We start from the raw sequence: 25,519 nt of genomic DNA on the forward strand, positions 1-25,519 counted from the left end.
AATGGCAGATGTACCACAATTGCTGTCACTCCATACAACCCTCTATAATGTTATTTTTTCACATCTGACAATTAAATTCAGCACTTCTCGTCCTGCAGACAAGAAGGCAGATATAGACTGTAATAGCGATGGTCTTAACATCACATTAAAAGTTTCCAAGCTTAAAACTCTGCTAGAGTTAATGTTGTCAGGAATGGCCTGAGATGGAGCTCTTTCTCCCCCTCAATCATCAATTTTACTTGGGTTTTAGATGTCCTTGACAGTCTCCTGGTTTTGACTTTAACTTTTTCACTTTAACTGAAATAAAGTGCCCTCATTAAACATAAATACATAAATGTTCAGTATCAAAGGCTTGTGTACACTTTGGCAAAGTACAATTCATCAAACCAGGTTTTATTACATTAGCTACTCAAAAACATAAACACAATGGTAACATAAAAGGATACGACTATAGCTTGAAAATACTGTTCGGATAACTTCTTCTTGTTTGGAGTCAACAAAAGGTTTCCACAAGTCTAACCAGGAAAATAATCAGCCAAGCTCAAACTTAAACACCAAACATTTTTTTCAATTATACACAAGGGAGGAATCATCACCCTTCCTTTTATATTATAATTACGGCACAATCACTGTTAATGAAAAACAAAGGGCATGACTTCACAGGGTGATTTCCGACCCACAGAATTCCCTTCAATTCCCATCAGTCAGCTTTGACATTCAAACTAGGAAAGGAATACTCATTTGCCAAATATGATGTAAAAAAGTAATTTTTATAAATAAATACATCAGCTAACAAAGCAGAAACTGAATTAGTTAGAAAGATGATTTTAATACAAGAAATAATAATGTGGATAGAGACCACTAATTTGCTCATGACAGAGACTCTGTTTCACTAAAACAGTCCATATAACCAAGTACTGTCATGGCAGCTATGCAACAATACACTCATCATTTAAAAAGTGAAAAATTGAAAATGATGTTGCCGTACCTGCAGACATAGCAGGAGAACTGGAATCAGGGCTTGCTGGCTGCTTTGGTAGCACCGACTGAGGTTTTGCTGCAGGTGATGTAGGATCCCGCATACGACCAATTACATTTTCAGACAACTGTTTATAAACAGCAACAAAAAATAAATAAATAAACCCGCAGCACCATTCTTTACATGTTCTAACTAAAATTATAACCAAAACTAATGCCCAAGCATTTCATGTGTCTCAAGGTAGGCATCAAAGTAAAAAGTAGGCAAATGAGGCATTCATTTTCAGTCTCTAGTGACCTCTCCTTTACCATGAGGTGAGATACAAATTGAATATGCATAGTCACACTCTACTGGATATCGCGTTGCAACAATCGCACAACTACTGATCAAATGAAGTCAGGTGGCAAATCCTGCTCTAGCCACATAAAAGAGTGCATTATGGATATTATATAACAACATGATTTAGGAAATAAAATGCTTAACATCTGTCAGCTACTAATGTATTGGGCAAGCAAGGGGATGCGCAGCCATATGCATGCACATTGCAAGAACAAAAAAAAAAAAAGAGAGACAAACAAGGTTACCACTTTTTGCAATCCTCCCCAACATTTCATCCTGCCTTCTTCTTATTATTCAGTCAGTGCTATTAAACTGCAATACAAAGAGAACAAGAAGGGAACCTAAGGGCGTAACACAAAGGGAAGGCTATTCTAAAGCAAGTGGCTTGTCTTTTTTTTTAAATTGTATGTGGCTGTGACAACCAGACTTGCTCCACTTGGTAGTACTATTTTTATTCTGGAATACTAAAGTCAGATTAAGCAACCAGACTTCTTGTGGGGAATGCTCGATTTACAACATGTACACTGATTGCCCTGCCAAGTCAGTATGCTGTTTTTTGAATATAAATAACCTTTTATTGTATAACTATGTTTCCCTAAATAAAAAAAATAAATAATAATAAATAATTGAATGCATCCATAAACATCTCTATACAGAATGTATAAAGCAAGTAATTAACTTTATAAGGTTATAGGCTTATAAATTTAAAACTGCTTAAAACTAACTTGATTAATTCTAAACAGATGCACATTCATCAGCAATTTCTTTCTGTCTACCATTCCAATAGCAGCATAATGAGCGTGGGGCAAAGACAGCAGCTGCCCTAGGTGCAAATTGCTAGGGGGCATGAACAGCAGATGATTACCGGTCTTCACTGCTGTGCACGAATATCAGTATTGCATTTCTGGTCAAGACTGAAGCATGCAGCTCGCTACAGTTTAAAACAAAAGGAGAGGGTTTTTTTTCTTTTTTTTTTTGGTTCTTAAACTGAAACCTTTGTTCCTCAGCTTGGAATTGGGGAGACACTAGATAAGGCATGACACCAAGTGCCATAATAATGAGCAACACTGCTGCATTACAACTGTCACGGTGGACATAAAATATGCAGAAGCACTTCCATTACCGATAACAACTCTACCATTCCATCCAAGGGTGAAAGATTACGGGAATACAAGGGCTCCCCCTTGGCATCCATACTGCTGGGACAGTTATTTTGCTTTGCCCTCTCCAGTTCCCACATTCCATCCATAAAGCAAAGTGCATGAAGAGGAGAATGCAGGCTTATCGGTCATGTATCACTTCATGCTCAACTGTGAGGTTGGCTCAAAATCCACATGCAGGCCACCCCCTTCTAAATGACACAACAGCATCCTAATCCAGCATTAGGAATGATAAGCCAGTAATCCACTACTCAGCGGAGGAGTGATGGGGAAGAAAGAGGTAATTGGTAATGTATTTTCTGGGACTGTAATGAGTTGGCAGACTTTAAAGATTCCCTGCAGACTACTTTGTCAGAAATACTGGGCGAGCAAACTGGTATAACTAAGGAAATTATTTTTGTGAACTATGACACAGAATCGGAATTGCCTGGACATAGTAAGGCCTTGCTCAGTCTAATTATGGTGGCTGCCAAAAAAGCAATTACTAGAAAATGGAAATCAAAGTCTAAACTAACTGTACTAGAAGTACTGAATATAATAACAGAGATAAAACAACTGGAAAATGGATCCTTAGGCAGGAGCAAATTACATAGAAAAAATGGGAAGTGTGGGAACAATACATGCAGAAGAGCAATAAGGTTTAAAAGAAGGCAGAATTTAAATTAGTTATGCAATGTTTGCCAGTGATTCGATATATAATGTTTGCAACTAAAATTATGTCAATATGATTTGTTTTAAGCTATATAAAACGTATGACTGGCTATGTCATAAGTGACAATTTAATAAAGATGTTAAAAAAAAAAAAAAAAAAAAAAAAAAAAAAGTGAGCACAGTGTCATTAATGAAATCCCTAACCAAAAAAGAACCTTAAACAATTTCGCCCTCAAGAAATACGCCAACCTGATGGTCTGATACTGGCTTTAATTCCTTCACTACATTTGACGTTCACATCCTTGTCAGGTTTTATGCACGTGGAAATAACTGACAAGGACTACAGGAGTGTCTGCTTGCTATAACTGGTATTACTGCATTGACACAAGCTAAAATAAAAGTCATGGCCGGACCTTTTTTTTTTTCTCATGACAAAAACCTTAAGAGATACCTTCCACCCAAGGTACCTTTAGAAACTTCTTTAAAACAAAACTACTTACTCCTAAGTGATACAGTGGCAAGCTTCAAATCCCCACCAAATCCAATTAACTCCATTGAATATATGGAAATGTACAGAACCACCCTACACCAGCAGGTAAACAGATGCACAGAATCAACTGTACCCTACAGGGACATGTGCAGAGCAAAGCCTAGAAACAAACCCAGCTTCCCTTTGCCTGTCTTGGGCACCTGTGACTACAAGACTTAAATTGCTTCTCAAACCATCCAGACCTGCAAAGCTACTGCAAGTATTTTTGTACTTGCTCTAACTATCTCGGTGCTATTTACCACTTCTGTGCTGCATTTATTGATTTGGTTGTATTTATCACCATTTTTCAGCCTGCACTTGTCAAAGAAACATCACCTATTTGTTACTGCACTGCTCTTAGGTTGTTTTAGCAGTATTCTGATATTTCAAAACCTCCTCTGATATTACAAAAGCTGTTCTGAGTTTGCCAAAGTTCTCCTGAGTTTGCCAAAATATTTCTAAGCTTTGCAAAGTTTTTCTGTGTTTGTAGAAGTCCTACATTTGCACACTTTTTTCTGTATTTGTGAACATTTCTCAAGGTTTATGAACTTATTTCCAAGGGATTCCTGATAGCACAGGAGTTCTGCCTTTTGTTGTATAGCATTGTGAGCTCAAACCCAGTTTGTTTTACATTAAGAGTTTTTTTTTTTTTTCACTCTGGTGGGAGCAGAGGGCTGATTCAACCCATGTGAGTTGGGAACTGCTGGTAGAAGGCTTAGTATAATGTATACCTGACTAGCCTGATGGCTTAACTACGTAAAAGTCTTTCATCCAGTTGGTATAAATGTGGTTATCCTTGCCTTGTACATAAGCAAACCTCTCCAGTTTAAAATCCTCTACAGGAAACGCTCTCTATAGTCTCCCATGCTGAACAGCTGCCAGTTTGCACTGAGAGCAGCACCGCTGCAGGTCATCTAATACTACTAAATACTCACTCAGACCTTTAAGTGACTTTCCCCTACTCCTTCCCATTTACTTGGGATCAGATATAAATGGATAGGTGCTTCCCTGTCATCTCAGTTTTGGATCTGGTGGATATGAGCATCCTGAAGCAGTGTAGCAACTGCCTTATGTTCATGGACAACCATTTAATTTTAGAAGAGACAAACACAGGGTGTGAGAGATGTAGATATAATGTCATTGCAGGCAAAGCTCTCAAATACCCACATGAAAAACGCAAACCAGGTTGTTAGTGTTACACCCAAAACACTCAATATCAACACTAAGGAACAAATGCATACACCCACAAATGCGGAGGAACTCACTTGTAATCTTCCCAAACCTCCAAGACCTCCTAAGAGCAACTCTCAGTGGCCCTGTGCACATTCAAAAAAAAGAATGCACCTCACACAACACAACTCTGAAAATCATAGTAGTCCCTCTTCCAAGCCCATAAGGCAACACACCACAGCCAAACATTCTAGTCATTGGAGATTCCATTGCAACACATACTGATGTCCCCCTTACCAGGCCAAACAATGAGGGTATCACAGTGAGCTGTCTGCCTGGAGCAAGGACCCACCAACTCATTCATGCACTTGGGTCTTTAAACCACAAGTACCAGTATGACATGGTCATAGTCCATGTCGGTGTAAACAACCCAAGACATATATCACTGGACCATATGAAGAGACATGATGGAATTCTCTGAATGTGTGTCCCAGGAGGGTTATGAATCTAGCCTGGAGTAGCATCCTACCTTCACCAATGATGCCACAGCATCAGCAAAAAATGACTGACTTTAAAAATTGACTTAGTTTCTGGTGTCACAACAAGGGGATCCAATATCTGTCAGCCTTGGGAGACATGATCGATAAGTATAATTCATTTCTGGCAAAACATTGTGGTTTTATCACCACTTGGCTTTCAGATACTGGCAAAAACTATCTATCCCTATAGTGCCTTTTTTAGACCATGCCAAGTTCTTAAACCCTCCGACATAATATAAATCATTCCAATGCTGCTCAATGCTAGGAGTTCAAATAAAAAACTAAGCACTTATTACCCTGGAGGACAGATGTGCAGTCATGGAAACATGGTTCAGAAACATAGAAAGCACCCCAGCTATCAAAGGCTTCAATGTCTTTCATACATCTGGATCCACCACAGCTCAGGGTAAAAAAGGGAGGAGGTGTCTCAGTGTTCATAAGGACAAATACACTGTTAGACTAGCCCAACAACAAGACTCACTTGAGCTGCTCCATGCCCAACTAACCATAGGTGTGACCCCCTATCATATCCTTGACAGATACAGATCCCCTAACATTAGTCTGGAAAACCACACCTCTTACCTAAACCTACTGGGATTTCTTAACATTCAGCTTAACACCACACTTGGTCCAAGGTTTTTGGACTTTGTCAATGCAAACACACTAGAGCGACTAGTTAGCTGCACAACTACAGGTACAAATATCCTAGACCTAGTACTCACAAACATGGGGGGGGGGGGTGGGATGCTGCTCCATCCCATGCATTAACTCCTCGTTGGCAAGATCTGCCCACAAAATTATCTCCTTTAGTATTAAAACTAACCTAGACCCCCCAACAAACTCCAAACCTGTTGAGAACTTTGCAAAGGGTAATTACCTCAAACTAAGTGACAGCTTATTAAACTTCCAAGCCCCTCTGAACCCGGATAACAATGAGGCCTACTCTGGGCTGTACACAAAACCACTCTACAACCACATTCATTGCTGAATAGAAGAGGTAGTACCTACCTGAGTCAAACCTATGACTACTGGCAAAAATAAACCACCCTGGTGGACCTCTAGCATAAATAGATTATTCAACAAAAGGAAAAAAAATCCTCTCCAAAGCCAAGAAGGAACAGTCTAAACAGTTTAAAAAAAGACACTTACTTATCTAAACAAACAAATTAGAGAGCTGGTCAAATCTGGCAAAGCAATCTATGAGGTAAAGATAGCCTCCCTAGGGAACGACAACCATAAAGATTTTTAAAGGAGAACTCCAACTTTTCCTACAGTTTAACTTCACTCTTAGAATACGATTCCAGTACTGTTTAAGTTCCTGAAGCATGTTTGGACTTTATAAAACTTTCATTTCCTCACTTTGATATCAAAGAAAAGGAAAGACCACCCACTTCTTTTAAAGCTTAACTTCTCACATAAGTTGCAGAAGAATTTGACTACACTTGCATGACATACCAAAGACACACAGCAATTTGTAGTCAGGAGCTCAGGCTGCTGTAAACATGACAGAGAGGTGTGAAACTATTTTCCAGCATCTTTACTGCAGAGAGGAAGAGAACTTAAGACTGATTCACAGCTGCTTACAATGTAGCCATACCTTTCATAGCAAAGCAGAGCAATTAGATCAGTCAATAGCTCAAAGGCAGTTGTCACCTCTTTTGATAAATTTACATAACCAGCATCACAGTACTGAAATGCTAAGCTTTAAACTTTAAATGTTTGTTTGTACTCTTCTGCATTTTAAGATGACTTGAATGTAGTATTAAAAAGGTCTGTGACATTTAGAGAGAAGTCAGAAAATATTTTTCTTGTAATTATTGAAAAGTATCAGCACATTTACCAAAGTATGAAGGGAGGAGCTGCCAACTCATCTTGAACTGCAAAATGATACTTTGAACAAAGGCCTGCAATTTAGCAATTGCTTTGTTTGCAGCTGTATAACTCCTTAGTATACTATAAAACAAGCCCTGGGACACACACAAATGACGGCCATTCAAGAAATAAAAGAAGCAATCCTGTTACAGACAGTATATATGGTGACAGTGACTGACACTAATCCCATTTAAATGTCAAGGGAATGGGAATACACCACTACTTCCTTATGTCTAGCACGACTCACATAAAGCAGACTTGAAATGGATTATGGGAAAGAGAAAGGCTTGAAGTAAAATAAGATCACGTTAATATGTCAAGCCCCTTGATGGCCATTTTGCTGAAAACTTACTAAAGTTCAATAAGTAGTCAGAGTGAAAATATATATATATATATATATATATATATATATATATATATATATATATATATATATATATATATTTTTTTTTTTTAAGATGGAGTTTTCCTTAAATTAGGCTTGTAACCTCAGAAGAAATGCTCAGCCATGTGCAGAGTTAATCATGAACAGCAACACTTAACCAGCCTGAAACTACAGTAAACCTGCTGTCCAACACACCCCTTACAACACCCAAAAAATACCCACAACCATCCCCCTAGCAGTCATTTAAAGGCAAAAGGCCCTTACTGCACTCACTAAAGCCAAAAACAGGGTCTATATTAAAACCACGAAAACTCAGTTCAGTGAACAGCTTTCACATCGAAAATGCCGTTCAAACTCACTTTTTGTGGTGGGCTGCACCCCCCCCCACACACACACACACACCCTGCTAATTATATATACCAACTCAGAGATTGCACTACAGTGAGGAAAGGTCAAATTTTCCGATCTTCACTGTACCACAATCTCATTACAACAGTTCGTTGAACAGCATTTTCTATGTAAAATGCCGTTTGCTGAACTGTGTTTTCGTGGTTTTAATATAGACCCCAAAACACAGCCTCCATGGGTCCCGACAATATTCCAGGATGCTTCTTAAATAGCTTAAAACAGAATCACTCTCCAGATGGGCTTTCTCCCAAAGGGATGGAGGATGGGAACAGTTTCCCCCTCTGCACGGGGGGGGGGCAACTGACCCACAAAACTACAGACTCATAAGTTTGTCTAGTCTTGCCTGCAAGGCCATGAAGAGAATTATCATGGACCTGATCAATAACAACATAGGAACTCTCCAAAAACTGGGCTAAACTCAATCTGACTTTGTCAAAGGGAAGTCTTGCCTGCCCAGTATGGTGGACTTCTTAGAGGGTCACCAGGGTCATGGAGGAGGGTAAAACAGTACACACCACTTACCTAGACCTGGCTAAAGCTTTCAATGCAATTCCCCACTCCAGGATCATAGATACACTTACTGAGTTAGGCATAAAACCCTACATTATTAGATTAATAACCAACTGGCTCACTGACAGGACACATGTTGTCTGGACAGTGAATCCACTTCTGATAAGAAGCCTGTTACTAGCGGTGCCCCACAGGGCTCAGTGTTGGGACCCCTCCCATTTGGTATACACTTATCTGAAGTGAAGGCCAATGTTGAGGACCTCTGGCTCACCAAGTTCGCGGATGACTGTAAGCTGGGAGCAATCACTGAATCCCGAAACAATGTTGGCATCCAACAAACAGGACTAAAAACTGCAAATGACTGGTGCCAAAACCATGGTCTGAGACTAAATGCTAAAAAATGTGTAATCATACCCTTCTGTAAATCAGAAATCAGATATTCCTTCAAATTATAATAGTGATAGCACAGGCCGAAACGTAGACCCAGTGGTGAGAGAGCTAGGAACACAAACGGTTAGTAACCTAAACTTTGACCACCAAGTATCTACAGTAGTGAGGAAATCCTTGTGTACAAGTAAAGGCATGGCATCAAGACCAAAGGAAGTCATAGTGTGATTGAATTTTGACCATATCAGGCCCATTATAGAATACAATGCTCCCTTCTGCATGTACCTAACCAGGCACTTACACCAATTGGAGGGGCCCCAGAGGTTTCTCACTAAAAAAATACAAAGTTTAAGACGTGTTTTATGCAGACCGACTAAAGGCCCTACCCTTTACTCCATTTCATATTGTTTATTGAGACAGGACTAGCCTACAAGGAATTCTTTGATCCAGCCCAGATAAAAATATTGCATATTTCGCAAGGAAAAAATATACAAAGGTTATCTGTTCCATGGACCTGAATCTTATTTGTGACTAATAGAACTTGTTGGAGATAAAGATTTGTATCCCAAAAGCTAACTCATCTATGGAATAAACTTCCCCATCTTTGTAAAACAAAGCCTCTCCCTCACTCTCTTCAAAAGGAATATGTATAAAATAGATGGGGAACTGTAAATTCATTCCTGGGGTACTACCTATGTCCCTTATGGACAGAGTCAGTCTGCAAAATAACTCAGGGCTCCAACACCCAAAGACCCACTATCCTGATACTACCCCATCCCATATATAGGGAATTAAGATACAATATTGTCATATCCTAGATATTATTGGCTAGGCTTGTAAAGGCTGTTGTGTCATTATCATAGGTGATTACTAGGCCATCAACAAGTTTGAACAGAATTTTGACCAAAAGTAAAAAAGTAATTCCAAGAATGACAGAGCCCTCATTGGTTAACTAAAACAACTCAGGAGCTTAATAAAATCCACCAAAGCCAAATTTGAGGATAAAATAGCTACCCAAGCCAAAGAATCATAAGACCAGTTTTAGTCATGCTTGTAATCTCAAAAGCACATCACAGAAAAGCTCTGATATGACTGTGAACAATGTTACCTACACAGACACTGAAGAAGATTTAGAGAACCTATTGGCCAATAACTTCAGTTACAACTTTACCCCACTCTTCCCTCCGTATGTCCCTCAAAATGTACTTGAAACTGCCTTCTCTCCAGCAATCACACAAGGCCAAGTGCTAAAAACACTAACAAAGGCTAAAAATACTACAATGATGGGCCTGACAATATCCCAGGATATACCTTAAATAGTATGAGGCAAGATTTAGCCACTCCCCTAACACTAGCTTCTACATAGAGTTTGAACCAAGCAAAATGAATAACAGCTACAGTCATTCTCCTGCAGAAGGACAGACTTTCCACAGACCTATAAGTCTGACCAGCCTCATATGCAAAGCCATGGAAAGACTTATGTAACCAGTCAATAAGGACATGGAGAACACTGGATCTGTCTCAGTTTGGATTAATGAAGGACAGGTCATGCTTTTTCAACCTGGTGGACTTTTCGGAAAAGGTCATCAAAGCAGTTGATAAAAGGTAAAAAAACACACATCTCGACCTGCTCAAACCTTTGATACAACCCCATACTCAGTCATATTTCAGAAGCTAAATAAACTGGGAATAAATCCCTATGTCATCCACTGGATTGCCAACTGGCTCAAAGATCCATCTGTCCACAACCCCTTTTCCCATTTTTGCACGAGGGGTCGGGGTATCCCTTCACAGTAACAATCATCTAGAGCAAAGGTTTACACCACTGACTGGCTAGCCCTGCCGCAGTAGTTCTTCCACACGACACACACACACACACACACACACACACACACACACACACACACACACACACACACACACACACACACACACACACACACACACACACACACACACACACACACCTATGGCCAGTTAAGTGTCCAATCCACTTACTGCAAATCTTTGGAATGTGGGGGGAAACTAAAGGACCTGGAGGAAACCCAAACGAACAGATGGAGGACATGCAGGCTCCACACAGAAGGCACCCCAGCAAAGAATCAAATGACGGAACCTCTTGCAGTGAGGTGGCAACACCATCCACTGTGCCACACAGATAGGATGCAGGAAGTCAAAAAAAGGGAAGTTACCTCCACAAAGAAAGAAGTCATCAGTGGAGTCCCCCATGATTCTCTGCAGGGAACCCTCCTGTTTGGCATCTACATCTCAAAAGAAAAAGCCAATAGCAAAGAATTCTGCTGACAGTTTGCAGATGACTACAAGCTAGGATCCATCACCGAATCCTAAAATGACACAAGGTCATCCTGCAGGAAGGATCGCCCCAAATAAATAACTGGTGCTAAAATTATGGACTGAAGCTAAATAGCTAAAAATGCATTATCAGATCCTTCAGGACATCATCTACCCCACTGAGCTACCATACTGACAACATGTCCCTAAGAGTTGACCCAGTTGTTCAGGATTTAGAATCTTATGTGGACAGTGACAACCATCGACCAACATGTGTCTATGGTCGTAAAAGTCCTTCTATACTGAACAGCTTATAAACAAAGGGACTGTGTGTACATCTAAGGATGTCACTGTCCACCTTTACTCAGTCTTCATTATGCCATCATTGAATATAATACCCCCTTTGGCATGCATCTGTTCAGACACATGCAACAACTGAACACTCAGAGATACCCAATAGGATACAAGGCCTAAACAATGTGTCTTATTTGGACCAACTCAAATCCCTATCACTATATTGGTATCCTTCAGACTAAGGGGTAATTTGTGTATAGCATACAAGACATCCACAACCCAATACTGATGGATTTACTGCACATCAACAAGTCAAACGCCATCATAAATACTCTAAGGATCTAAATCTTTCCTGCAACATCAACAGAGCAGTTTGGAAGGACAAGTATATATTGCAGAAAATACTGCTGCCCTGGAACAAATTCCCCATCCACATAAAACAAAGCTCATCCCAGTTCACATTCAAGCATAACTACGATCCATGGATGAAAAACAGGAAATTTACCCCAGGACTACCCCTCTGTAGCACTAATGGACATAAGCAGCTCCTAAATGCTTTATGCCACACATGGGTTCCCTTAAAATTATCCATAGTATGATTCCTGGTATTCTCACTAGGGCTAATATGCAACTGACCATGAGATGGGTATACCCAAACTTACCAAGTGGGATAGCTTATTTCAACCACCAAAAAGGAAACTGTCTATGCTTAATATGGCCTGCAAGGACATACTCTCTGCTACTTACCCATGAACCTGTGTAGGGTCACAATTATCCAAATTAAAGCACAATTACTTATTAAGAAAAGTGAGCAAATGACAAGTTTAAACACTACAAATTACAAAGTTAAACACTATTTATGTTATTAAAATGTGAGTGAGTCAAACAGATTCTAAAAACTCTGAAAATGTTGATGTGCTAAGAGACAGCCTGTCATGCCATTAAGCTTACTACATTCAACCCGATACAGGAAAAGCAGTCTAAACCTGTAGTAAAACATATGGTAAACATCAGTGACAAATCAGAACTCTCAGCTATACATATATTTTGCTTGAAATGCAGGGATAGAGAGTCACAAAGCTAGACTTTGTACTGCCGATACGAACACTTACTTCTGTAAAAGCAAGTTGCTAGTGATGTTATGTTGATAGAATGGATGAAACTATATTCTGTTACTGTTCAGCTGCTAAATTAACTACCATGTCTTCACTGACAGAAAAGAACGGAATGGAACTGAAACAGCTGTTCAATTAAGGGAGCATGGTCTCACTTGAAAAAACAGCAGTATGCTTGTACAAAACAAATCTATTAGTAACAAGGTTACATGACTGCCACACTTTTGTGGTGACAAGAAACACCATCCTATTTCTCAAACAGAAATGAAAAATGGCTTTGGGAAGGTTGTGCAGCATGATGCTTTTATACCTAAATTTATCACATGACATGACAATAGTAAACTTTCCCCTATTTAAAGAGTTGTGGAGGCAATGAGAAGGTAATTCTTTTAAACTTCTATTATACGAGTATGAAGAGATGAACCAGTAAGTTAATAAGTCTACAAATCTACCTCTGCCTTATTTAGGAAAAGGACAGGAAGCAAATCGTCATATATATGCATTAGCTCAAACAGTTCAACAAGACACAGAGGCATAGCGTTAAAATGCCCTGAGAGGTACAAACATAAGGCTAATCTAGGGAGTCAAGGACCACAGAAAAATGTCAATATACACCTAGGGTATAGCAACCCATCAGCTCACAATATGTAGCTTTGCACAGTAATATATTGCAAAGCAGATAGATGTGTCTAGCAAAACCGAAGAGAAGGGAACACTGTGTACTTTAAATAAATGGGACTTGGAAAAATGCATTATCCAAACAGAATTCTGAACATTCTAATAAGATTAAACAAAAAGCCCCAGAACTGGAGCATTCTAAGTAACAGATGGGTGGGAAGGAGGAAAAATTCAATAGTAAGAAAGGTGTTACTAGAATAAAAACAAAAGACAGAAATAATACCTAGCCAGAGTTCTAAACCCACTTCTGTCAGTCCAAGACAAAAATCAAGACTTGAGGCAACAATTAAATGTAAGAGGGGGGGGGGGGGGTAAAACTGAAAATAAAAATAAATCCAGAGGTACCTCATTTTCTGAGAGATCTACAGAAAAAAAAGAGAGTGAAATAGCAGCTTTCATTCACCTTGAGACAAAGGGGGATCAACATAGATATTAAAAAGTGGATGGTACTGTACACAGATAAACAAGATGACCTTTAACAAAATCCTGAGAATATTCCTATTAAGTCTAAACAGAGGAATGCTATGCAAAAGAAAGAGTCCGTGTATCAGGACCATAAAGAAATGCAATAAAATACAGACAAACATACCAAGCAAATAATGAGTACTGGGATGAGGGTCAACTTGCCTTTTTTGGGAGAAGAATAACACACTGTGTTGGTAGGGGAGGAAGCAATGCCCTCTACATCATATCATGACCTTGATGAAATCTCGAGATGGCAGCTCTTCAAATACGTCACTGTAAAAAGGGAAGCTGAAGAAAGCATACCTTCTTACCTATACTTGATGTACAAAATAATTTTTTATATAATGTAAGAACAGAGGAAGCAGTCTCTGCTGGTTACTGGTACCTAAGCAAGTCTGTAACAGAAGGCTGCCTATATACACTTATAAATTAAATATATGAATTTATAAGCAGATGCCTTGAGTATGAGATTCTATTTGAAGAGCTTTCAGTGGAATTGCTCATTGCCAGAGTTGCTTGTCTGCTGGAAAAAGGACTGTGGCAGCCATGATTCATCTGCTGAGTGCTAATTCAGACTGTGGTGAAGAGCTGGAAAGGGTTGCTGCTTGCTTTCATTCCCATGTGCTCTGGTGGGTTGTTTTGGAGTTTCATGCTACTTTTGAGACATATGCTGCTGTTGTTGAGACTGGAGCATTTAACTGCTTCTTGTATTAGTCTTTGAGCCCTATAGCAAGACTGCTGATACTTGTACTAAAATTATTAAAGTACTCATTTAAACATCATATTCTGGTGTGTATTTTGGTAGGTTACTGTGTTTCATCTTTTCTGCAGCTTTGTTGCATTATGGTCTACACATGGCCAGCTTCATTTTAAATTATGCCTCAAGGTTCATAGGTACATACTAGGCAATCAGTCTGCCTATTAATACATGTCTAGCCAATATCTGGACAGGGAACAAAGGTGAAAAATCTAACCCTGTAACTTGTATCTGTGAGATAAAACACCTTAACCATTATACCAACCCCAAGGAGGTTTCTGATCCAACACTCATTAAAAGACCAAATCATCACCAATTTTAATTTATATCAAACAGAAAACGTATAACACTTTCAACAGTAGCATTTTTTTAGCTTATTGTACTGTTGCCAGGTTCTACTCAAGAGCATCTTCAACATGATTCATTTTTGTAATCAGGGTTTCTTTTTTATTGTGCTATTTACTTGTTTAAATAGATTCAGCTCTTTTTAAAAGAGCTTAGGGTTTAAGCTCTATAATAAACATTAAGTTAAAGTTTCAGTAATCTACACAGACATATGCTAAGGGGAAACAAAAAGGACAGACAAAATAAAGCGAGAATCTTAACAAGATTCTAGGAATAATGAAAGAAAAGGAGAACTTATGAACTGGATGCTGTAAGTGCCACAAGGCAGCCCCAAACCCAGGCTATAAAAGTCCTTTGATTATACTGCCCATCACAGATGTACCATTTGAAAGTACTGCCACAGACATTATTGGGCCAATGGAAAAATCCAGAAATGGATTCCAATACACTTGGTCATTCTGAACTACTGGAGATCATCCCACTATGTAAGAATAACGCTAAATCTACAGCTAGACAGTAAAGCCTGTTATCTGCTACTTGCTGACTAAGGAACTCCACTTACATCCAGAATAATGCACCAACTGTGTCAATTTAAGGTCAAACAATCGAAAACTTTGATGTACCATCCCCTAGACAGATGGTTTAGTATTTTAATCAGACATTACAGTCCATTTTCAAAAACATCATTCAAGAAGACAGACAATAAATGGGACTCTTACCCACTGGCCTCAATAGTTGCTCATTACTTTTTAGTTATTATATGGCAGGCACTCTTGAGGGTTACTAGACATTACCATAGAAATTTGGGACAAGAAGACAAATCCACTTAAAAGTGCTGTAGAACACTATGCTAGCTTAAGATAGTTTGAAAGTCATAATGTTCTTTGCATGGAAAAAGCCCAAGATACACAAGGAGTATTAAACTGGGATGCAGGGTCCAGGAAATAAAAGGAAGACCAGATGTTGGTCTTGGCCCCTCCCCCCCTGCAAAAAATGTTGTGCTAAACAGAAGGGCTCATTTAAAAATAACAATAAATCCTAAATGGGATGTAGAGTTAAGCAGACTGGTAAGAGAAGGCCATAACACCAATATCATGTAAACATCCTAAAACCATGAAAGGAAATAAATCTGCAGTCAGATCAACTGCAAGTACTACCAAACCTGAGGGAAATAAATAAGTAGCTTTGATCCCTGCAGTACAGGTGCATCCAAATTAGAGAGTTCTGACCTGCCTGACAGCGCAAACTTGATTTAGCATCATTCTGAAATTTACTGAGGGGATAGTGTCAAGTAAAGTCTTACTGAACACCAGAGTCACAAACAAAACAAAAAAAAAAAGGCAGGCTCAAGTAGAGAGAAAAATGTTTTAACAAGGGGATGACTGTGGAGTCCAAAAGTGAGTGGACCACCACTATCCTTTTGTTCCAGCAGGCTTGAGAACTAATCACATTATGTAACGATTTTAATAACCTGAACAACATTTCAAACAATGACAGTTACCCTAGGCCCAAGGTTGATGAGCTAATAGAAAGGGTGGGGAAAGATTCTTAACTACATTTGACCAGATGAAATGGTACTGTTGAATTACTCTGATATATAATGCCAAGGAGAAGGCAGCTTTCTACACACCAGAGAACTTGCCCCAGTATAAAGGCCTCCCCCTTTCGGCTAACATGGTATCGCAGCAACCTCCAAAAGGTTAATGATTACTCTCGAAACATCTCACCAATTACGCTGCTGATTACTAAGGTGATATTAAACATTCAGGGGACTGGAGTCCTGTATAGCTAAGGTACTGGTTGTACTAAACAATCAAGCTGAATTAAAGAATACCTTTTAAAGCAAGAGGCAAAATGGAGATTAAGTTAATGTATGTTATAGGAAAGGGAACTGTTAATGCCAAAAAAAGATGGAAGCAGAGAAAAAATGGTCAGTTCCAGAAAATGAGAAAGAAGGGAGGGCATTTTCAGGATTATCATGGTATTATCAAACATCCAAACTCCTTTTACTATAATAGCATGTACCCTCACAAAAGCCCACCAAGTGAAAGATGACCCTCAAATGTAAGGTGGATAGTAGAAGCAGCTACTACTTTGAGGCAAGTAAAAAGAAACTTATGTTCCAAGCCAATTTTAGCAACTCCCAACTTTAAAAAGCTATTCACCGTGTATACTGATGCCTCACAGACAGGGTTAGAAGCAGAGCTGTCATATCACTTTAATGAGAAGAATCCAGTTGGTTTCCTCGGTCAAAAATTAAGCAGGGCAGAAGCAAATGCTCTACAATCAAGTGTGAATGCTTAACTGTAAAACTTTGCTCCCTCAAGTGCTATTTCTTAGGTACAGAGTTCACTCAAACACACCATATCCCCTTCTGTGGCTAAATTAACAGGAAGGGGTAAATACCATCTCAGACATGACAGGAGGGCATTACTACAACCTTTTATTAGGTTTAAAGTTCAGCACAGGCCTGGTTTAACTTACCACAATGCAAATACGCTGCCTCAAGCACACAGCCCATACAAGCAGTAGGATAACAGCCATTTCAAGCTGGGGATGTTAAATGTAACATAGCGTGTTCATTCTCAACAATGGGAAGCATACGAGAGAACCAAAAGTGCAAATAATTGCACAAGGTTTTGTAAATGGTGTTTATATTACAGTTTTCCTCGTTAATACCAGCTATAATATACATATATATATATATATATATATATATATATATATATATATATATATATATGGATCACCTTCATTTCGTCGACAGTTCAACTCACCAGGCCCAATTCACTGAAACCTCATTTCACTGACACTTCATTTCGTCGACAATTATATATGGCCTATTCCCCACTGTAGAGCAACCCTGGAGTTAGAATAGATAGTAAGGGGGGTGTATACTGGGGTTCTATAATGGTTTTTTGGAAATAGTTATTCATTGCACTTGTAAGAATACATCTGTATACTGTAAAACATTTATGATATGTGGGGGGGTTGTGCCCCCCACACACCCCCTTACTATCTACTCTATTTTCAGGGTCGCTCTACAGTGGGGAATAGGCCATATATCATTGTCGACACACATTTTATTATATATATATATATATATATATATATATATATATATACACACACATACATACATACATATATACATACACACACACACACACACACACACACACACACACACATACATACATACACACACACACACACACACATATACATAAATCAACATCAACAAAAATCCCCCCTCTTTCAAACTGCAACCAGTTTCAACAGATCTTACCTTTACTCTTCTTACAAAACTCAAACCATGTACCCCCTCAGCTGACCTTCTCCCAGCTGAATACCTACAAATTGCAGCCAAAGTAATTGCCCTTCCTGTCTCCATATTAATAAATCGAACCATAACTGAAGGCTTTATTCCAACCCTCTGGAAAGTTTCTCATATCATTCCTCTACATAAGGGCGGTAACTCTTTCAAGCTCTCCAACTTCTGTCCCATAGCCTTACTTTCTCCATTAGCTAAAATCTTGGAAAGATGTATACATAGTCAACTACTTGACCATCTTCTCCAAAACAATCTTCTAGCAGACTGCCAACATGGTTTCAGACCCTATCACAGCACTACTACAGCACTCTTGTCATTCGCAGACCATATTAATAAAAATCGGAACAACAACCTGCTGTCCTCAGCGCTATTCTTAGACCTCTCTAAGGCCTTTGATATGGTCAACCATTCCCTCTTACTAAACATCCTCAAATAATTTGCCTTGGACACTCAAGCTATCCAGTGGTTTAATTCCTACTTAGAAAATAGACAACAAGCAGTTCTTTGGGATAATCACTTTTCATCTCTTCTTCCCATCACAATAAGAGTGCCACAAGGCTCAATACTAGGACCTCTCCTCTTTTCTATTTTTATTAACAATCTAAATATGTCCCTTCCTCAATCCATATGTATACAATATGCCGATGACTCAACACTGATATGTTCAGCATCTTCCCCAATTAAGCTTCAGACCACTACACAAGTCTTCACAGCAGTGGAAAACTGGTTCTTTTAGCATTGCTCTTACTGAATCCCAAAAAGACTAAATTATTACTTTTTACACCATCACAGAAATCTTCGACCTTTACCTTCGATATAATTTCTAACAATGGCACAATAATATCCCCTGACTCTACTACCAAACTTTTAGGTGTCACAATCGACCATAATCTCAACTTCGATGCCCACATTAACTTAACCATCAAGTCAGTCAATAGAAAACTTGGATCTCTCTACAGACTCAAACCCTTCCTTATTACCTCAGCCAGAAGGACTATAGCACAAACGCACCTATTCTCTACCCTTCTTTATGCCTCACCTATTTTTACAAACTTATCAAAATCTAATTTTAATAAACTAGCAATATCATATAATAATATTACAAGACTTGCCACAGGAGCCTCTTTTCAAACCCATCATTGCCCAAATCTTAAACAACTAGGCTGGTTAGAATTACAAAATCAAATACGACTACAGCAACTTACCATCACCCACAAAATCTTTTATGGAGAGTTCTACAGGCTATAAGGCCTCCGCTGACAGCCTCAATTTGCAGAAAGTAGGGGGTAAGACCGCTTGTACTGGCCTTAGAAGCTTAATTATCCATGAGAATCCGCTTCTCAACTTGGGATTCTCGGTACAACAGGAGGATTTGGTAGGCAGCAGGGTTCCGGCTGCCATGGACAAAAACTTTGATGATTTGCTTCGTGACCTGAGTTATAAGGTGGGTAGATTACAACGCCTGCAATGGCAGACCCACCACCTAGAAGCTTGCTTGCAATATGGAATAGTGCCACGGGGGATGAGGGTTCTGTGTATGCCTACACAGGGTGAGCAATACCCCGAACTGTTAGCTAAGTGGCAATCCATTAACATACGCACCAGCTTCATGTATATGGAGCTTTTAAACAGTTTTTTTGCTCCGGAGATTGCTGACCTGAAAAAAGATGTCGAAATTGTGTAGAGCAGACTAGAGACTGAGTATACAGAGGAAAGGAAGCATGTACGTCTGCAACAACTATATGTCACACTATCGGATAGCGATGACAAGTTGAGGACACAAAAAATGAATAAGTTAAGGAGGGATTACGAAGATTTCACTAAAGGGAATATCTTCGTTTGGCCTAGAAATAGGCCCTATCATCAAACCACCAATGGTCAGGTAACTAGGAGACCGATATTACGTCAGCAGGAGGGGAGGAGCCAAGCTGAGCATTCTGAAATCATAGAGAGTGATGCCACGGCCTGCACCACAGGTCTGCCGGTGGAGGAAATACCTAAACCATCGGAGAGACAGGCTGGGACAACTCTTGTGGACATTCGGACTCCTGTTATGGTTACCAGCGATCCACAAGGGGTAACAACTGTAGAGACAGTTGAACGTTCAGCGTTGCCAACGATAGAAGACTCCATTGAGGGCGTCTTGGTAGTTTCACGTAATGAGACGGCCACAGGAGATTTCTGGATGGGGGCTCGACCTAAGACTACGCAGGGACAGCAGCGTTTTTTGGATATGTTACCAGCCCCGGTCAAGAAGAGAGGGGCCTGGAAAAGATCCTCGAGCGAAGGCAGGGATGTGAACAAGAGAAGAAGGACTTTAGAATGACTGATTGTGTTGACACTGGTATTGTTTTTAATTTATCTTCACATGTCTTAACTAGTGATGAACTTTTTGTTTTAAACAAAGGTTTAACCTTTGTGCCCAGTAGGGCAAGCATTTTTAATGAGGTTATTATAGATTTGATGCTGTACTGTAGAAATGTAGCATTGAGATGTGTTTTTGGGACTGACACTGATTTTAATAATGTGACTTTAAAACAACCTAGTTGCTTTATACCACCCTTTTCCCCAGCCATGAATTTATTTATAAATAGCTGTGAACAGGATTTATTGAAATATTTCCAAGAAGGGGAATTTCATAGGTTCTATAATTTGACGTTGGCTCAACAAAAAGCGTTACATGATTTGAGTAACAATGCTGATCTTACTATAAAAATGGCTGATAAGGGGGGAGCAGTTGTTGTGCTTGATTTATTATCAGAACAAGGTGCAAGAATTATTATTGGATGGGAACACCTATGTACCTATTAATCCCCTTGGTGTTAAACTACTGGTAGACAAGGTACATGACTGTTTGAAACTTTTGTTATATGACATGTGTATCAGTGAAGATCTGTTTAAGTTCTTATGGATAGAGCATGCTGTCACACCAGTTTTTAAGGCTTTGCCAAAGATACATAAATCCCTGACGGACCCACCCCTCCGACCTATAGTGTCGGGTAGAGGTTGGGTCACGGAGAATGTTTCCATCTGGTTAGAGGTTACTCTCAGGCCGTATGTCGAGAAACTCCCTAGTGTGTTGACAGACACAGGGGGTTTCTTGAAGATATTAGGGGATGTAAATCGCTCTAAGTCACAAGATAAGTTCCTAATGGTAACCTTGGATGTACACAGTCTGTTTACTGTGATTAGCAATGACTATGGTGTCAATGCCATTAGTGAACTTTTAAGGGACTTAGGGGAGACTGATGAGAAGATAGCCCTAACTAGGACCTTATTAACCATAGTCTTGGAGAACAATTTGTTTATAGGGGTTAAACAAGTATATAGACAGGCTCAGGGGATAGCTATGGGCACCCCCTGCGCCAACACCTACGCAAATCTGGTCCTCTCTTATTGGGAAAAAGCAACTATATTTGGTAATGTTGACTGGATGCGATATATACAAATATACACACGTTTTGTGGATGATGTTTTTATTTTATGGAAAGGGGATCAAGCATCGTTGGGGACATTTGTTGAGTATTTACATTCCACTACATCTTTTCTAAGATTTTCCATTAACAGTTCTTATACTGAGATAGATTTCCTAGATATATGTCTGATACAGAAGGAGGAAGGTTTTTCATCCTGTTTACATAGGAAGGATTGTTGGAAAAATACCTTGCTATCTTTTGACAGCATGCACCCACGCTTCACATTTCCTAACATCATTCAGGGGCAGATCAGCAGGACCTCTAGGATTAGTTTGGAAGATTCCCAATATGAAAAAGTGATTAACAAATTAAAAGAATGTTTTCAAGAAAGGGGCTATAGAAAGGGATTGGTGAACAAAATGGTTGATGGCAGCAAGGGGCTAAGGAGAAATAAGTTTAAACCTTGGCTCAGATATGTAGAGGGTGAGTTGGAGATGCCCCTCAAAACTCATAATGGATCAGGTAACCCTAAGTTAATGTTCACCTATAGTAGTAATATTGGTGATATAAGGGGAATAGTTATTAGGAATTGGAACATTTTGAGAAGTGACAGCAATTTAAGGGATATAGTAGGTGATAGACCTTGTTTTGGATATAGGAGAAATAAAAACTTAAAGGATCTACTTTGTAGGGAGAAGATCATAACCAGTAAGAGATTACTTAAAGAAACAGCAGGTAGTGTACCCTGTGGATCCTGTAAAGCCTGTCCGCATATAAACAGGGATACGGTATTCAGACACCCTGTGAGTGGAAAAGTCTTTAATTTTAAGGCAAAGGCTACTTGTAGGACAACTGATTTGGTATATCTGGCAGAATGCTCACAATGTCCCTGTTATTATGTGGGAAAGACGAATAATATGTTTAAGGTGAGGGTGCTACAGCACCTATCTTCTATAAGAAATCATGATGAACACAATGCCCTCTATAGACATATTCGGACCTATCCCACACAGATTTAATTTTAGGGCCATAGTTAATGTAAGGTTGAATAATAGGGGTGGAGACATCAAACTTTTAACAGAGACAATAGAGTCCAAATGGATTATAGAGCTGATGGCCCATAAGAGTCCGGGTCTGAATGATGTCATACCCATGAAGCCCGCCCTTAAGAATAGGCAGACTTTTTACTAACTGTTTATTGGCTGGTGGATAGTTTAAATTTTAGGATTGTATGTTATGTTGTTATCTGAAGAAGGGTTGTTACCCGAAAGCGCTCATCTTTGTATTTCTGTGTTCTTATTAAAACTTTTGGTCACATAGCAGTGTCCTGCCACATTTGTTTTGGATTTTACAACTTTCTAATACCACAATACTTAGTACCCTTATTTCTCCTTATAAAAATCTATCTTCCTTGCGCTCCGCCACAAAGCTACTAGCGGCACCCTATAAATCCAACAACAAAGCTGGGGACTGTTTGTTCTCCAACTGTACTGGACCTATCTGGAACAAGCTTCCAAGTGAACTCATTGCTATTACTTCTTTACCCACTTTCAAGAAGCACCTAAAAACTTTGCTTAACTCTCAATGGCTCTGTCCTTGTACAAACCCTGACTAAACTTTTATTCCCTCTACCTTTTTTTTCACCCCCTCAAACCTTTTCTAGGTTCTTTTAGTATTTTTGTTTGTACCTTCAAGAGGCAGCTAAAAACTGTGCTTAATTCCCAACATCTCTGTCCTGTACAAACCCTGACTACAACTTTCTATTCCCTCAACCTCTTTTCACCCTTAAAAAAAAAAAAAAAAAAATGTTCTTGCATTTTTATTTCAAGTATTGCAAAGTATTTTTCTTGGTAATGCTTATGAACCATTTTTTTTGTAACACCTTTCTTTTGTATAATATTTCTGATTTGAATGTATAACAACTCTTGATTATATAAACCCATCTTTTTGTGGAGCTTTTCTCCCCGGGCCTCTACTGAAAATGGACATATATCCAGCTAGACTAGCCCGGTCAACAAATGTAAAATAAAATAAATAAATGTATGTATTAGAAAGAAACATTCACTGGTAAAGCTCACTCAGACTTTGCCATAGATCATTTGATGGAAAGGTTAGTTTTTTTTTTTCCTTGTATTGCTTTCTTGTATTTCGTATATTGTTGTGTATTCTCACTACAATGTGTTTTACTTGCATTCTGTTTACCATTGCATATTTAAACTAGGAAAGAAACAAAAGCCCTCTCTCATGAGTCTTGTACATTACATTTTTCTCTACCTGCCAACCCTACTGCAGTGTTTTCTTAAACTGTCTCTCTAATTGTCCTCCATGTACATGTTAATTTGACCACATAACTCCTCCCCTTTCCTCTCACATTGGCTGAGGTCAGTAATTTTATTTATTTATTTGCAGTTGGTTTACCAGGATAGTCCATTGGGCCAAAGTGAACCAGTTTTCAATGGAGTCCTGGGGAGAAAAGCTCCATAAAAATCAAGGTTACAATATGATGTAGATAATAAGCTTACATGAGTTATAAAATAGAGCAGACCAAAGACTATTAACATTACAATATGTCATAGATTGAAAATATACAACAGGAATTAGACCTAGGGAGAAAAGCTCCATAAACAAATTAAGGTTACTATATGATGTAGATTATAAGCTTACATGTGTTATAAAATAGAGGAACTATAAACTATTAACATTACTATATGTCACAGATTGAAAGTATACTACAGAAATTTAAACAAGGACAAATATTACAAACAGTCTAGGTTAGTGATGAATGAACAGATAATACAGAATATTAAGGGAATAATTAGTAGACATATACAGGATCGATAATACATGTGGTAAACTTGCAGAGAGAGATGTGGGTAAGAATTACATACATTTGGAAATTAATTTACAAGAATATATGAGAAGGAAGAATGCTATTGAAGGGAAGAGAAGATGAAAGTTTGCAGAGTAAGTTATGTAGGGTGGCAGCAGGAGCATTCCCATTGGGTTACTAGATGTGAGGACAGTTTTTTTTGAAGATAGAGTAGCTAGGGGTAGTACGAATGGATGGTGGTAGGGAGTTCCACAGTCGTGCTAGACTAAAGGATAGGAGGTGTTTGCCTGGGGGACGAGCTGGTTTGTATACTTCTAGAAGATTTTGGTTGTTAGACCTTAGCACTCTGACAGGTAGGTGCATTTTAAATGCAGAGGAAAGGGAGGGACACAGTGAGGGGTTGAGAATGAGCTTATGTGCTAGAGTGAGCTGGGTATAGATAAGCTGATTGGGTAGCTCTAGCCATTTTAGTTTGTGGAGAGAGGAACAGTGGTGAGTGGAAGACTTATGGCTAGTGGCGAACTTGATGATTTTGTTGTAGCAACAAGATAGTTGAGTTTTCAGAGAGGATTGTAGATTAGTTAGGAGTGGGGCACCATAGAGGAGGGTGGGGATGAGAAAAAGATGTAGAGAGGGTGAGTTTAGTGGTGGGTGTAAGATAATGATTTTGTCGATAAAGCATGCCTAGTTTTTGATGTTTTTTTTATATTTAGTTGTATGTGGGAGTTAAATTTAAGCTGATTGTCAATTTGGATGTCAAGTAGCTTGGTCTCTGATACCAGTTCCAGGGTTATGTTGTTATGACTAGTAATACAGAATGTGTTTTTGTTGAAAGGGGTGACTTTAGAGGGAGTAAATACCATTAATTTGGTTTTAGAAGCATTGAGTGCTAAGTGATTTTTTTTCCATCCATTGTTCAGTGGAAGAAAAAGCATCTTGAGTTAGCTTTAGAAGTGTGGGGATAGAAGTGGCTGAGCAAATAATGGTAGAGTCGTCTGCATATTAGATGATATTAGAGAAAGGGATGGAGTTGCGGAAGTCATTAATAAATATATTAATGAGGA

The 25,519-nt window shown here is 39.0% G+C and overlaps 1 protein-coding gene across 1 annotated transcript in view; it reads right to left on the bottom strand.

Moving 5' to 3' along the window:
- The window catches only part of CHCHD3 (coiled-coil-helix-coiled-coil-helix domain containing 3), a 1,651,044-nt gene that overhangs the window by 1,607,675 nt on the left and 17,850 nt on the right, over positions 1-25,519 (bottom strand). The window contains exon 2 of the mRNA XM_044088662.1: positions 989-1,106. Coding sequence (XP_043944597.1) covers positions 989-1,106 — 118 coding nt within the window. The remainder of the gene's footprint in view (positions 1-988; positions 1,107-25,519) is intronic.

This window comes from Protopterus annectens, chromosome 11.part0 (assembly GCF_019279795.1).
Source record: "Protopterus annectens isolate FY-2018-M chromosome 11.part0, PAN1.0, whole genome shotgun sequence".
Taxonomy (NCBI): Eukaryota; Metazoa; Chordata; order Ceratodontiformes; family Protopteridae; genus Protopterus; species Protopterus annectens.